We start from the raw sequence: 14,400 nt of genomic DNA, 5'->3' as shown, positions 1-14,400 counted from the left end.
TGTTACCAGCACCAGATACAGTCCTACTGCTACGGGTAGACTGTTGAAGATGACGAGACCGTCCCATGTTTGTCAAGTTACAACTGGGAGATTCACTCCCTGCACCTGCACGGTTGTTTGGTGGAAAAGCCGAGCTAAGATCGAGTAACAGCTTCTGCTGATACTCCTGCATACATGCATCCTTTTCTATGGCTGGAATTATGTCACAAAATTTGGACTTGTACCGGGGATCTAATAGTGTGGCAAGCCAGTAGTCATCATCACTTCTAATTTTGACAATACGAGGGTCATGTTGGAGGTAGTGCAGCAAGAAAGCACTCATGTGTCTTGCGCAGCCATGCGGACCAAGTCCACGCTGTGTTTGTGGCATAGAGGTGCTAACCATTCTTTCTTCCTCTGACATCTCCCCCCAACCTCTTTCAACTGAAATTTGACCAAGGTCTCCCTCATCCGCTGAGTCTTCCATGTCCATGGACAGTTCGTCCTCCATTTCTTCATGTTCTCCTGCACCTTCCTCAACATTTCGCCTGCTACCATGCGCCCTTGTTTATCCCTGTCCCCCATGGTCTCATGCCTGCCGCGTTGGTGATGATGAATGTCTGGACCTTGGAGATGTTGTTATGTCATGCGCATATGAATCCTCCTGTAGTTCCTCCCCTTCCTGTTGTCCCACCCCCTGACTCCGAATAGTGGTTAGCGTGTGCTCCAGCATGTAAATGACTGGAATTTTCATGCTGATAATGGCATTGTCAGCGCTAAACATATTCGTCGCCATGTCGAAACTGTGCAGAAGGGTGCATAGGTCCTTGATCTGAGACCACTCCATCAGGGTGATCTGCCCCATCTCTGCATCTCGTTGGCCCAGGCTATACGTCATGACGTATTGCACCAGGGCTCGGCAGTGCTGCCACAGTCGCTGTAACATGTGGAGAGTCGAATTCCAGCGTGTCGCCACATCGCATTTCAGGCAATGAACCGGCAGGCCGAAAGACTTCTGGAGCGATGCAAGTCGCTCAGCTGTGGCGCTTGAACGGCGGAAGTGAGCAGATAGTTTTCATGCCCTGGTCAGAAGGCCATCTAGGCCGGGATAGTGTGTTAAAAATTGCTGGACAACAAGGTTCAACACGTGAGCCATACAAGGTATGTGTGTCACCTTGCCCAGGCGAAGGGTCGCACCCAGGTTTGCAGCATTGTCGCACACGGCCTTACCAGGCTTCAGGTTGAGTGGAGACAACCATTTATTAAACTCGGACCGCAGAGCTGACCACAACTCCTCAGCTGTGTGACTCTTATTCCCAAGACATGTCAAGCTAAAGACCGCCTGATGACATTGCGCTCTGCTGCCAGCATAGTAATGAGGGGTGCGTGATTCCTTCTGCGCAGTGAGAACGCTGGTGGCCTGACCAGGCAGGCTTGGGGCGGAGGTGGAGGACACAGATGAGGTGGAGGAGGCAGAAGCAGTGGCGGAACTTGGACAGACAGAGGATTGACACACAAGTCGTGGGGACGGCAAGACTTGTGCAGCAGACCCTTCACCATCTATCACTATAGTTACCCAGTGCCCAGTCAGCGACATGTAACGTCCCTGTCCATGCTTACTGGTCCAAGTATCGGTGGTAAAATGCACCCGTTCACACACAGAGTTTCTCAAGGAAGCGGTGATGTTGTGTGCGACATGCTGGTGTAGCGCGGGCACACCTTTCTTAGAGAAGTAGTGGCGACTGGGCATCTGGTACTGGGGCACGGCGACAGACATAAGGTCTCTAAAATCCTGTGTGTCCACCAGGCGGAAAGGCAGCATTTCGGTAGCCAAGAGCTTACAGAGGGATAAAGTCAACCTCTTAGCTTTGTCATGGGTCACAGGAAATGGCCTTTTTTTTGTCCACATCTGCGGGACAGAGATCTGGCTGCTGCGTGTAGACGGTGTTGAGTAGGGTGTCCCTGGAAAAATGCAGGTTTGTGAGGAAAGTGCAGTCGGAGACATGATGTTGCCTTCATCCAACGTTGGTGCTATCCATGTCTGAGAGAGCTGTACACACGCACTTGTTTCCCCTTCCAAACCAACTGACGACCTACCAAGCAAACTGCCTGTTGCGGTTACAGTGGTGGAAGTTGTGCGTGGAAAACCAGGTGTGACAGCTGTCCCCACAGTCCTAGAAGATGAAGAGCGCGCGGATGCACTGGAAGGGGCAGGCCGTGGATGGTTCGCTCCGCTAGGCCGCATTGCAGCACGGTGAGCTTCCCACTGGAACCTATGATATTTATTCATGTGACGATTCATGGAAGAAGTTGTCAAACTGCTGAGGTTTTGACCTCTACTAACAGAATCACGACAAATTTTACACATCACATAATTTGGGCGATCTTTTTCTATGTCAAAAAAGGACCAGGCTAGGCAAGGCTTAGAGGGCATGCGACCTGCTGAGCCCCCCCGACTAGTACTCAGAGGCAGAGTGGTGGCTGATGATGCAGTTGTAGACGTGCTACCAGTGCTCCGACTCTGTCCAGGAAGGCGCAAGGTAACTTCGTCGTCAGTTGCATCCTCCTCCACCGCCTCTGTTGACCTCCTCGAGTGCCTGACTGTGGGTTGACAGTAGGTGGGATCTAGAACTTCCTCATCAATTGTTGTGTTTGCACTCCCCTCACCCTCAGACCGAGCCTCTTCTTGCCCTGACTGAATATTTAAGTTGTCATCACAATCTGGTATCTGCGTCTCATCATCATCAGTATGTTCCTCATTGTCTATAACCACAGGTGTTACAGTTTGTGACAAAGGGTCAACATTATGCTCAGAAACTTGGTCCTCACGGCCTGAATCAGAGTCACAAAGGTTCTGAGCATCACTGCAGACCATTTCCTGGTCTGTACTCACTGTAGCTTGGGAGCAGACCTCTGATTCCCAGGCTATAGTGTGACTGAACAGCTCTGCAGACTCAGCCATCTCAGTTTCACCATACTGTGCAGGGCTGATGGAGACTTCAGAGCTGGGAGAAAGCAAGTTTGATTGGGATGACAACTCAGAGGACTGGTGTTTTTTGGATGCGGTAGTTGAGGTGGCTGAGAGGGCACTTGTTGGACCACTTGAGATCCATTCAAGCATTTTCCTTTTTTGGCCATCAGCTACCTTTGTTCCTGTTGTTCGTGTCCGTAAAAAAGGGAGCACATCGGATTGTCCACGGTAAGAAGTAGACATCTTACTTTTGCTTGTAGATGGTCTATCTTCAGCAGATGTTAATGAAGCTTTGCCACCTTCCCCACGGACAAACCCTTTTTTTCCTTTTCCAACACGCCTCTTCCCCTTTCCACCAGCATCTGTCATTTTGCCACTCATGTTGATTGCGACAAGATTGTGCACTTAAAATGTGGTACTAAAAATTGAGAGGTGGTGTAGATTGCAGCGGTGGTCTAGCTTTATTAACAGCAGAATAATAAAGAATAATTATCCCTGACAATGCAACTACGGCCCTTAAACTGGCAGCATAAATTGCTAGTATAATGGCTTAGTTATAATGAGTTGGAGTGTGCAATGCAGGCAGACGCGCTCTGCAAATGTCTTTGCACTAGTGTGACTATAGCAAAGTCCAATAGCCACGTATAGGATGCCACTAGGTACACTGAGTGTTTGCTAGTATAATGGCTTAGTTATCATGAGTTGGAGTGTGCAATGCAGGCAGACGCGCTCTGCAAATGTCTTTGCACTAGTGGGACTATAGCAAAGTCCAATAGCCACGTATAGGATGCCACTAGGTACACTGACTGTTTGCTAGTATAATGGCTTAGTAACAATGAGTTTGAGTGTGCAATGCAGGCAGACGTGCTGCAAAAATCTTTGCACTAGTGGGACAATACAGAAGTCCAACAGCCACTTTTAGGATGCCACTAAGTTCACTCAGTGTTTGCTAGTATAATGGCTTAGTAACAATGAGTTTGAGTGTGCAATGCAGGCAGACGTGCTGCAAATATCTTTGCACTAGTGGGACAATACAGAAGTCCAACAGCCACTTTTAGGATGCCACTAAGTTCACTCAGTGTTTGCTAGTATAATGGCTTAGTAACAATGAGTTTGAGTGTGCAATGCAGGCAGACGTGCTGCAAATATCTTTGCACTAGTGGGACTATACAGAAGTCCAATAGCCACGTTTAGGATGCCACTAAGTTCACTCAGTGTTTGCTAGTATAATGGCTTAGTAACAATGAGTTTTAGTGTGCAATGCAGGCAGACGTGCTGCAAATATCTTTGCACTACTGGGGCAATACAGCAGTCCAACAGCCACGTTTAGGATGCCACTAAGTTCTCTCAGTGTTTGCTAGTATAATGGCTTAGTAACAATGAGTTTGAGTGTGCAAAGGTCAGGAGGGTACAGTGGCAGGGTTGTGGGTCTCTGGGTAGAGGAATGGAAGCCTGCCTTTCTATCCCTCCTAATGGGGAAATGCAGCGAGGAAATCCCTGACCTTAGCTACACAGACGCTGTCATCTTGTGTAGCTGTTAAACTCTGTTTTCACGGACCTGTCACCTATGGCTCTGACCCTGCCGGTATGAGCCCTTAAAAGGACTGATAGAAAGTGCTATCCCTATGCTGTACAGCGCTGTGTATGGAGCGTACACAGCAGTATCGGCGATAGGAGCTGCGCCAGTGATGTCTGACACCAAGGACGCAGAAGGCAGATAATGGCGTGCTGGAGGAAAATGTCCGTTTTTATAATGCAGGGACATGTGACATGGACATCCTATCATACATGCCGTTGCTTCTCTGGCTAAAAGTCCACTTAGCTGTGTGTGTCTGGGATTGGCTGACATGCTGGCCCGCCCCACTACACGCGCGCGCTTAGGGAAGGAAGACAAGGAAAAAAAAAAAATGCCATTATACATACAGCAGTGATCTGAATGCGCTGTTCCCGCACACTATACACTGAAATGTCATAATAGTATGAGTCACAGAGTGACTTACACTATTACAGCGGAAAGCCAGCTAGGAATTAGCTGTTTTTTTTGCTGCTAGAACCGTTCTCGAACGTATCTAGAACTATCGAGCTTTAGCAAAAAGCTCGAGTTCTAGTTCGATCTAGAACATCCCCCAAAATCACTCGAGCCGTGAACTGGAGAACCTCGAACCGCGAACCGCGCTCAACTCTAGTAATAAGACTGTAATACTGTTTGGTAGAATACATAACCATTGTCAGATGTAATCTCGAAGGCTCTAGTAGCAGGTGGAACTGATATATATTTTAGATGAACAGGAACAACCTTGATGATTTCATCTATGTTGTGTAAATGCATTTACAAGAAATACAGTCAAATCCAATCTGTGCGACCGCAATGCTGTGTTTTCCAGATTTAGCCTTAAATGTTCATGAGGATGACACTCTGGCATTACAGACACCTGCATAGGTTTTCCTGAGAAAACTACAACCATATAATCTGAAACTTAAATGACACACTCTTTGATCTCTCCTGATGTCTCTGCACAGGCGGTTTTGCTATTTCGTTTAAATACACGAAAGGGAATAACCTTTTGCAAATAGGGCACATAATTTTTGTACATTTTCCATCATCTAAAGATCATATCTGGGGAACACATCAATATGTATAATTTTCTTTGCAGATCTGTGGATGCTAAATATTTTTTTAATAGTCTATTCAACAAATCATTTTTAAAGGATTCTGCTATTTTTGAGAAGAGAAAGCTTATATTTAACCGTTTGGATTCCACATCTTATATTTTCCTAACTTTTTAACTTTTTTTTGTAAGTACAATAAATATGAAGACGATGGTGTACTCCTTGAGTTCTGTTTCTGAGCAGTTCATAAGAGCAAAAATAATAAAAAATGACAGTTTTATAGATTGGCTATATCCCGTTAGGCTGCTTTCACACATCCAGTTTGTGCTGAGTGGCACAATCCGGCTCAAAAACCTATGCAACGGATGCGGCGAAAAAAACGGATCAGTTGCATAAGTTTTTCCATGCGGCCCGTCCGGTTTTTGACGGATGCAGCTAGATACTGAGCATGCGCAGTGCAAAAAAACGCATCCGGCGGCCGGATACGTTTTTTGCGCAGGACGCCGCATCCGGCGTCCATAGGCTTGCATTGTGAACCTTTTTTTGTGCGTTTTTTCGCCGCACAAAAAAACGTGCCAGGCAACGTTCCAGCCGGCCGCCGCATGGGCTAAATATGCCGCATCCGGCAAAAAACGGACGCAACGCAAGGCCATGCGGCACAATACGGAGCTAATGCAAGTCTATGCGGGAAAAAATGCAACTGACGGCAAAAAAAAATAATTGCGTTTTTTCTGCAGAGCGCCGTATTGTGCCGCACGGCAAAAACCGGATGTGTGAAAGCAGCCTTAGTTTGTATTTTCAGGTGATTATTTTGACTCCAACAGATTGACGTGCCAATGGTTCAAATGTGTAATATAAGGGACCCAACAGGTCATAATATTCTAATACTATCTTTAATATTGGATTGTGTTACAAAGAAGCCTTGCACACACGTCTGAGAACAGATAAAATTTGCCTGAGGAACTTAAAGGGGTTGTCCACTGCTGGGACAACCTTTTCTGATTTCACATATTGCACCCAGGTAAAATAATAAAGACTATCTCCCGTAGCGGCACTATTCCAGTGGTGCCGCGGCTCATGTGGGGTTGTGAGATTGTGCGAACCCCGCATCCAATCACCGCCAGTTTCCTTCTCCCCACCTTCAGACCAAATAAGAAATCAAAAGGAAGTGAGTGTAGCCACAACACTCACTTCTTCTTGTTGATTAACTTTTTTGGTCCGAATACGGGGAGACAGAAGCCGGCACTGCTTGGACATAGGGTTCGTGTGACATCACTACCCCAAGAGAGCATTGGCACTGGGAGCTCGGACACCTCTGGGAGGGCACCGGTAAGCGAGGTGACTATAGGCTTTATTAGTTTACCTGGGGAAACATTTGGAATCAAAAGGGGCTGTCCTAGTAGTGGAAAAAGACACAACAAAGGATTGGGCATATTAAAAATCAACATGCCCAATGTTCATTTTACATAGCATCTGCCAATAAGGGATAGCAGAGACACTTAAAGTATATGGACACTTTGGAGGCTTTTTTTTACTTAAATGAATGGATCTTTAGCTAAAAAGAATATTAGCAAAATGGTTTCATTTAAAATTGTTAACATTTGGCTTCTACAGCATCTATATGTCACTGAATATGCTACCAGTCCAATCCTCTAATAAGCTCATCTGATGGCAGTGTATTATCGCTCCTCTTCTGAACGATCTTATCAAATCATTTCTAATCAAATCAAAGAAAAGGTCCACATTTTTCAAGAAAAATCCATATGAAAAATGCTTTAAAGAAAAAAATACATTCAATTACATAAAAAAAAAATGTCCTCAAAGGAAAGGTGTCTATAGCCTTTTTTGCAGACTTTCACCAGATAGGGCTGGTTTGAACTTAGTGACATCAAAATGGACATTACTTAACTAAAATCATAGTGGAAGCTCAAACAGACAGTGCCACGGCCTTTGTAAAATATTGGTCCTGGCAGAGGAAGCTGCTGAATTTTAGCCCTCTAGGGCGCAGAAAACAAAACAAAGTGGGACCACCTGCTGTGAGGGCACAATGAGAATTTAGGGTAATAGCAGTGAGTTGGACAAGGAATTAGGAGTATTGCAGTGTGCCATGAGAGCAAAAATGTGGGCAGTAAATATCACTATGCTGAACTCTCAATGGATATAATGGATATAATGGCTGCTACACAGTAATAATACACTTCAGCAGTCTGTAGCAGGAAGGACTTGCTACAGGGTGGAGTGTTCTTTCATATGGAAATTAAATATATTGGAAAAATCATGAAATATAAAGCCTTCTTCTTCTGTCCATTCATTCACTTTGCTCGTCAGATTGGACCTGCCACCCAACAAGTATTCACCAGTGCCAATGCTTTTTTACCAGACCTGGAAGCCAACGTTAGTATAGTAATATATTCCCAGGTGTCTCCGCTCTAAAACTGAGACTAATTTTTAGGAAACGCTAGATGAGCACTTGGCTGGGAACTCCCAAGGGCTGAAGAACATTACAGATCACTATGTGGCAACTATAACTAAGCACTAGGACATTATAACTTCTGCTAGAACTGGGGAACAGGTGCCCATTGTTGTTTTAACTCATTTACTTCTAGCTAAATCAGTGGCACATGGACCCTGAACTGACCCAAACATCACATACAACTTAGAATGGTTCATACAAACGTGAGCTGGTCCTTTCACTGTGATTCTCACGCTGCGACTTCCATGCGGTACAGCAATTACTGTCTCTTCTCCTATGGAAAAAAAAAGGACGTTACTCTCATCGAAACAGATGTGGAGAATATCGTGTGACTGCAGCAGTGCTAGCGGCTATGTGGCTGAATAATAACACAGGTGTATGGATTTTACATTAGAAGAACATCTAAGAATTGCAGAAGATGAAGTTGAAAAGAAAACAACACCCAGACCTCCCAAAAGTTCTTAAAATACAACATAACTAGAAAATAGTATTTTTTTAGAAACCATGATTATCCTCCAAAAAGAAGGCATTACGCTCATATGACCAGCAACATACAATGCTTTCCCCTTTATATACTCTACACCGTGTGCAGCATTATTAGGCAAATTGTATTTTAGAGGATTTTTTTATTGTTGATCAATAACTATGTTCTCAATCAACCCAAAAGACTCTTAAATATCAAAGCTTAATATTTTTGGAAGTTGGAGTGGTTTTTTAGATTTGGCTATCTTAGGAGGATATCTGTTTGTGCAAGTAACTATTACTGTGCAGAATTATTAGGCAACTTAATACAAACCAAATATATTCCAATCTCACTTGATTATTTTCACCAGGTAAGCCAATATAACTGCACAAAATTTAGAAATAAACATTTCTGACATGCAAAAACAAAACCCCAAAAAATTAGTTACCAATATAGCCACCTTTCTTTATCATGAAACTCAACAGCCTACCATCCATAGATTCTGTCAGTTGCTTGATCTGTTTATGATCAACATTGCGTGCAGCAGCCACCACAGCCTCCTAGACACTGTTCCGAGAGGTGTACTGTTTTCCCTCCCTGTAGATCTCACATTTTATGAGGGACCACAGGTTCTCTATGGTGTTCAGATCAAGTGAACAAGGGGGCCATGTCATTATTTTTTCATCGGTTAGATCTTTAGTGGCTAGCTACGCTGTGGAGTAGTTGGATGCATGTGATGGAGCATTGTCCTACATGAAAATCATGTTTTTCTTGAACGATACTGACTTCTTCCTGTACCACTGCTTGAAGAAGTTGTCTTCCAGAAACTGGAAGTACAGTCATGGCCAAAAGTTTTGAGAATGCTACAAATATTAATTTTTACAAAGTCTACTGCTTAAGTTTTTCTAATGGCAATTTGCATATACTCCAGAATGTCATAAAGAGTGATCAGCTTAACAGCAATTACTTGCAAAGTCAATATTGGCTAAGAAAATGAACTTTAACCCCCAAAACACATTTCAACATCATTGCATTCCTGCCTTAAAAGGAGCAGCTAACATTATTTTAGTGATTGTTCCATTAACATAGGTGTGGGTGTTGATGAGGACAGGGCTGGCGATCAATCAGTCATGATAAAGTAAGAATGACACCACTGGATACTTTAAAAGGAGGCTGGTGCTTGGTATCATTGTTTCTCTTCAGTTAACCATGGTTATCTCTAAAGAAACACGTGCAGCCATCATTGCTCTGCACAAAAATGGCCTAACAGGGAAGAGTATCGCAGCTACAAAGATTGCACCTCAGTCAACAATCTATCGCATCATCAAGAACTTCAAGGAGAGAGCTTCTATTGTTGCCAAAAAGGCTCCAGGGCGCCCAAGAAGGACCAGCAAACGCCAGGACCGTATCTTAAAACTGTTTCAGCTGCGGGATCGGGCTACCAGCAGTGCCCAGCTAGCTCAGCAATGGCAGCAGGCTGGTGTGAGTGCTTCTGCATGCACTGTGAGGCGGAGACTGCTTGAGCAAGGCCTGGTTTCAAGGAGGGCAGCAAAGAAGCCACTTCTCTCCAGAAAAAACATCAGGGACCGACTGATATTCTGCAAAAGGTACAGGGAGTGGACTGCTGAGGACTGGGGTAAAGTCATTTTCTCAGATGAATCCCCTTTTCAATTGTTTGGGACATCTGGAAAACAGCTTATTAGGAGAAGAAGAGGTGAGCGCTACCACCAGTCTTGTCTCATGCCAACTGTTAAGCATCCTGAAACGATTCATGTGTGGGGTTGCTTCTCAGCCAAGGGAATCGGCTCACTCACAGTCTTGCCTAAAAACACAGCCATGAATAAAGAATGGTACCAGAATGTCCTCCAAGAGCAACTTCTCCCAAGTGTCCAAGAGCAGTTTGGTGCCCAACAATGCCTTTTCCAGCATGATGGAGCACCTTGCCATAAAGCAAAGGTGATCACTAAATGGCTCATGGAACAAAACAAAGAGATTTTGAGTCCATGGCCTGGAAACTCCCCAGATCTTAATCCCATTAAGAACTTGTGGGCAATCATCAAGAGAGGAGTGGACAAACAAAAACCAACAAATTCTGGAAAAATGCAAGCATTGCTTATGCAAGAATGGACAGCTATCAGTCAGGATTTGATCCAGAAGTTGATTGAGAGCATGCCAGGGAGAATTGCAGAGGTCCTGAAGAAGAAGGGTCAACACTGCAAATATTGACTTGCTGCATTAACTCATTCTAACTGTCAATATAACCTTTTGGTACTCATAATATGATTGCAATTATATTTCTGTATGTGATGTAAACATCAGACAAACACAATTAAAAACCAGAAGGCAACAGATCATGTGAAAATATAATTTTGGTGTCATTCTCAAAACTTTTGGCCATGACTGTAGGTCTGGGAGTTAAGCTTCACTCCATCCTCAACGTGAAAAGGTCCCACAACAAGTTCATCTTTGATGATACCAGTAGAGATGAGCCACCACCCTAGTGTTCGAGTTTGGTTCGGTTCGTCGAACTTGGGGTGTGTTCGTCGAACGTTTGTCGAACACCTTCGAACACCATTGAAAACAATGGCAGACAAACACATACAAACATGCACAAACATGAACCTACACACACATATTATGCTCACCTTACCTTCCGTTCTATCACCGGCCTCCTGAGACTTGCAGTTCGCCGGTGTACAAGATGTGTATCGGGTAACCATCGAGACCGATGCTGGAACGTCCGCTGCCAGAGCGCTGACGTCAAAGGCAAGAGCCGCTTGCCTCTGATTGGCCAGTGCGCTGCCTCTGAATAGCGTCTGACAGAGGAAGTTCCTCCCTTGTCACAATGTTACCCTATACACATCCTATAGCGGAGAACTACGTGTATCGGGTAACCATCGCGACGAGGGAGGAACTTCCACTGTCAGACGCTACCCAAAGGCAGCGCGCTGACCAATCAGAGGCAAGTGGCTCCTGCCTTTGACGTCAGCGCTCTGGCAGCAGAAGTTCCGGCATCGGTCGCGATGGTTACCCGATACACATCTTGTACCGGCGAACTGCAAGTCCCAGGAGGCCGGCGATGGAACAGAAGGTAAGGTGAGCATAATATGTGTGTGCGTGTCTGTTTGTGTATGTTTGTGTGTTTGTGTGTGTTTGTGCGTGTGTGGAATGGCACAATAGGGGACTAGGATGGGACATTTAACAAGTTGTGGAACGAATTGTCTGCATTCCAATGATTTCCTATGGGAAATCTTGCTTTGCTAAACCAGTAACTTGGTTAACAAGCACACTCCCAGAACGGATTGTTCTCATTAACCAAGGTTCCACTGTATTAACATTGAATGACTGTGAAAAGCCAGTTACGCTTTTGGTGATCGAACAGTTATCGAACATAACCTCGAACTGTCGAACTTGAAGCTAATTGTTCACGTTCGTCGAACGACTCGAACATCGCCTAAAAGTGGTCGAATTTGAGATTGGAGAACAGTTCGATTTGAACACCGCTCATCTCTAGATACCAGCCCATACCAGTACCCCACCTCCACCTTGCTGGCGTTTGAGTCTGAGTGGAGCTCTCTCCCCTTTACTGATTCAGCCTCTGGCCCATCCATCTGGCCCATCAAGAGTCACTCTCATTTCATCAGTCCATAAAACCTTTGAAAAATCAGTCTTAAGATATTTCTTGGCCCAGTCTTGACATTTTATCATATGTTTCTTGTTCAAAGGTGTTTTTCAGCCTTCCTTACCTTGGCCATGTCCCTGAGTATGGCACACCTTGTGCTTTTTGATACTCCAGTAACGTTGCAGCTCTGAAATATGGCCAAACTGGTGGCAAATGGCATCTTGGCATCGCAGCTTCACGCTTGATTTTCCTCAATTCATGGGCAATTATTTTGCGCCTTTTTTGCACAACACACTTCTTGCAACCTTGTTGGCTATTTGCCATGAAACGCTTCATTGTTCGGTGATCACGCTTCAAAAGTTTGGCAATTTCAAGACTCCTGCATCCCTCTGCAAGACATCTCACAATTTTGGACTTTTTAGAGCCCATCAAATCTATCTTCTGACCCATTTTGGCAATTGAAAGGAAGTTGCCTAATAATTAAGCACACCTTATATAGGGTGTTGATGTCATTACACCCCACCCCTCCTCATTACAGAGATGCACATCACCTGATTTACTTAATTGGTAGTTGGCTCTCAAGCCTATACAGCTTGGAGTAGGACAACATGTATAAAAATTATCATGTGATCACCGATTGTCACAGCCCAACATCGCTCCTGCTTGTGGCACACTTCAGCGAAGGAGAGACTAGGGAGATGCTGGGCTGTGACGCTGGGCTGTGACGAGCGGTGAAATCTCACCCACAGCCCAGTCACTCAGGGAGACTGGGGCCAGCCTCAGTGATGTCAGGTCAACTGGAAGTTGACATGACATCACCGGACATCAGAGGTCACGGAGCTGGGGGGGTCACAAAAAGGGGATGAGCGGACTGCAATAGCACCGCTCACAGGCACTATTGGCAACACAAGGTATTTGAGAGAAGTCTTGTTTCTCAACATTATATCGACATGGCTTGGAGAAATAAGTAGTGAACCACCTCTTTAATAATCTCTTCCAGCAAACCAAATCTCCAGGGTTTTGTGGACTATGTGCATTGTTAAACATAGCTTAGTACATATGGATACATTAGAAATAACTTATGCTTAGCTGGATAGAGAAGGGATACGTCACACTCAACTGGAAGGCCCAAGTAGGATTCCACTCCAATAATATGTGTTCATCAGAAAGGATTGCATTGTGGAAGAAACAAAACTGAACAGCGCTAATGATATGCAGTTAAGTGCTTCCTCCTGCATATCATTTGTGCTATTATTGTGTCGCCCACTTGTAGCGGTCGCCTCAGGGACGTCACTCCACCTTCTGGGACATCACAGGGGCTCCACTTGATTACCGCTGGCAACAGGTATGTCTGGTTTATTTACATGGGAGTCGTGACGCCACTCATGGTATGCGGTCAGGGTTATGGGTGACCGCCACTGCAGGTTTAACAAGCGTCTGGGGCTGATGGGATCTGCAGTCAGATGGTATGGCCTCCCGTGAGTGAGGCTGACCCCAGGGACTCGGGTGTGTGGAACAACAGGTCGCAGAATAACTCAGTCGCAATCCAGAAAGTCTTTCAACTTGTTTACTCACTTTTAGATGGTTGGTGAGATACCCGGGCGATGCTGAGATTATACCAGGTGGAACCAGGAACTCCTTCAGGCCGAACTGAGGGTAGCCGTTAACTCGCCTTCCTAGCACTCCTTTTTTTTTGGATAACCCCTGACTTACAATATCGTGGGATTCATACAGGAAAGTCGCTACTGCCTTTTCTCCCCTTTCTGGCCCGTTTGCTGGCAGCGTGGACCAGGTGAGATGTCTTCTGGCCCTATCTCCTTATGGTTCACCCTGTTACTGCTGAGCCTTGAACTCTGTATCTTTGGTAAGGAACCTCTAGTCCCCTCACCGGCAGGTTTAGCAGATCAGTAAATAGATGTCTGGCTCTAGGGACCTGTTCCCTGTGCGTGTCCAGTCACCAGCAGTCCCCGTACTTGACTGCCTCTCTTCAGGTGCCTTTCAGACTGACTTTCTGGTCACTGTACTCCCCCGCTAACAGCTACCACACATGCAGGGTCTGACTAGCGTGGCTGTAAGTCTGCTTCTCTCTGCAACTTCTGTACACTGCCCCAGACTGGCTTGTTCCTCCTCATTTTCTGATTGCCACTGCAACCTAGCTTCCAGCCCCTCCACTGCACCCCTTGCTGAGAATTGAAAGCTACCCTCTTTCAGAGGCTACCCAAGGGTCCCCTCTAAAGGTGTGGGAGACCTAGTTGCTATGTGTTTGTGTGTACACACACCTC

The 14,400-nt window shown here is 45.3% G+C and overlaps 1 protein-coding gene across 1 annotated transcript in view; it reads right to left on the bottom strand.

Annotated features, from left to right (window-relative positions):
* ADAMTSL3 (ADAMTS like 3) overlaps positions 1-14,400 on the bottom strand; it is a 725,891-nt gene that overhangs the window by 231,182 nt on the left and 480,309 nt on the right. The window contains exon 8 of the mRNA XM_075345857.1: positions 8,233-8,307. Coding sequence (XP_075201972.1) covers positions 8,233-8,307 — 75 coding nt within the window. The remainder of the gene's footprint in view (positions 1-8,232; positions 8,308-14,400) is intronic.

Source organism: Anomaloglossus baeobatrachus, chromosome 4 (genome assembly GCF_048569485.1).
Source record: "Anomaloglossus baeobatrachus isolate aAnoBae1 chromosome 4, aAnoBae1.hap1, whole genome shotgun sequence".
Classification (NCBI taxonomy): domain Eukaryota; kingdom Metazoa; phylum Chordata; class Amphibia; order Anura; family Aromobatidae; genus Anomaloglossus; species Anomaloglossus baeobatrachus.
Note: the sequence above shows the minus strand (reverse complement) of the source record. Positions and strands in the feature narration are given on the sequence as shown.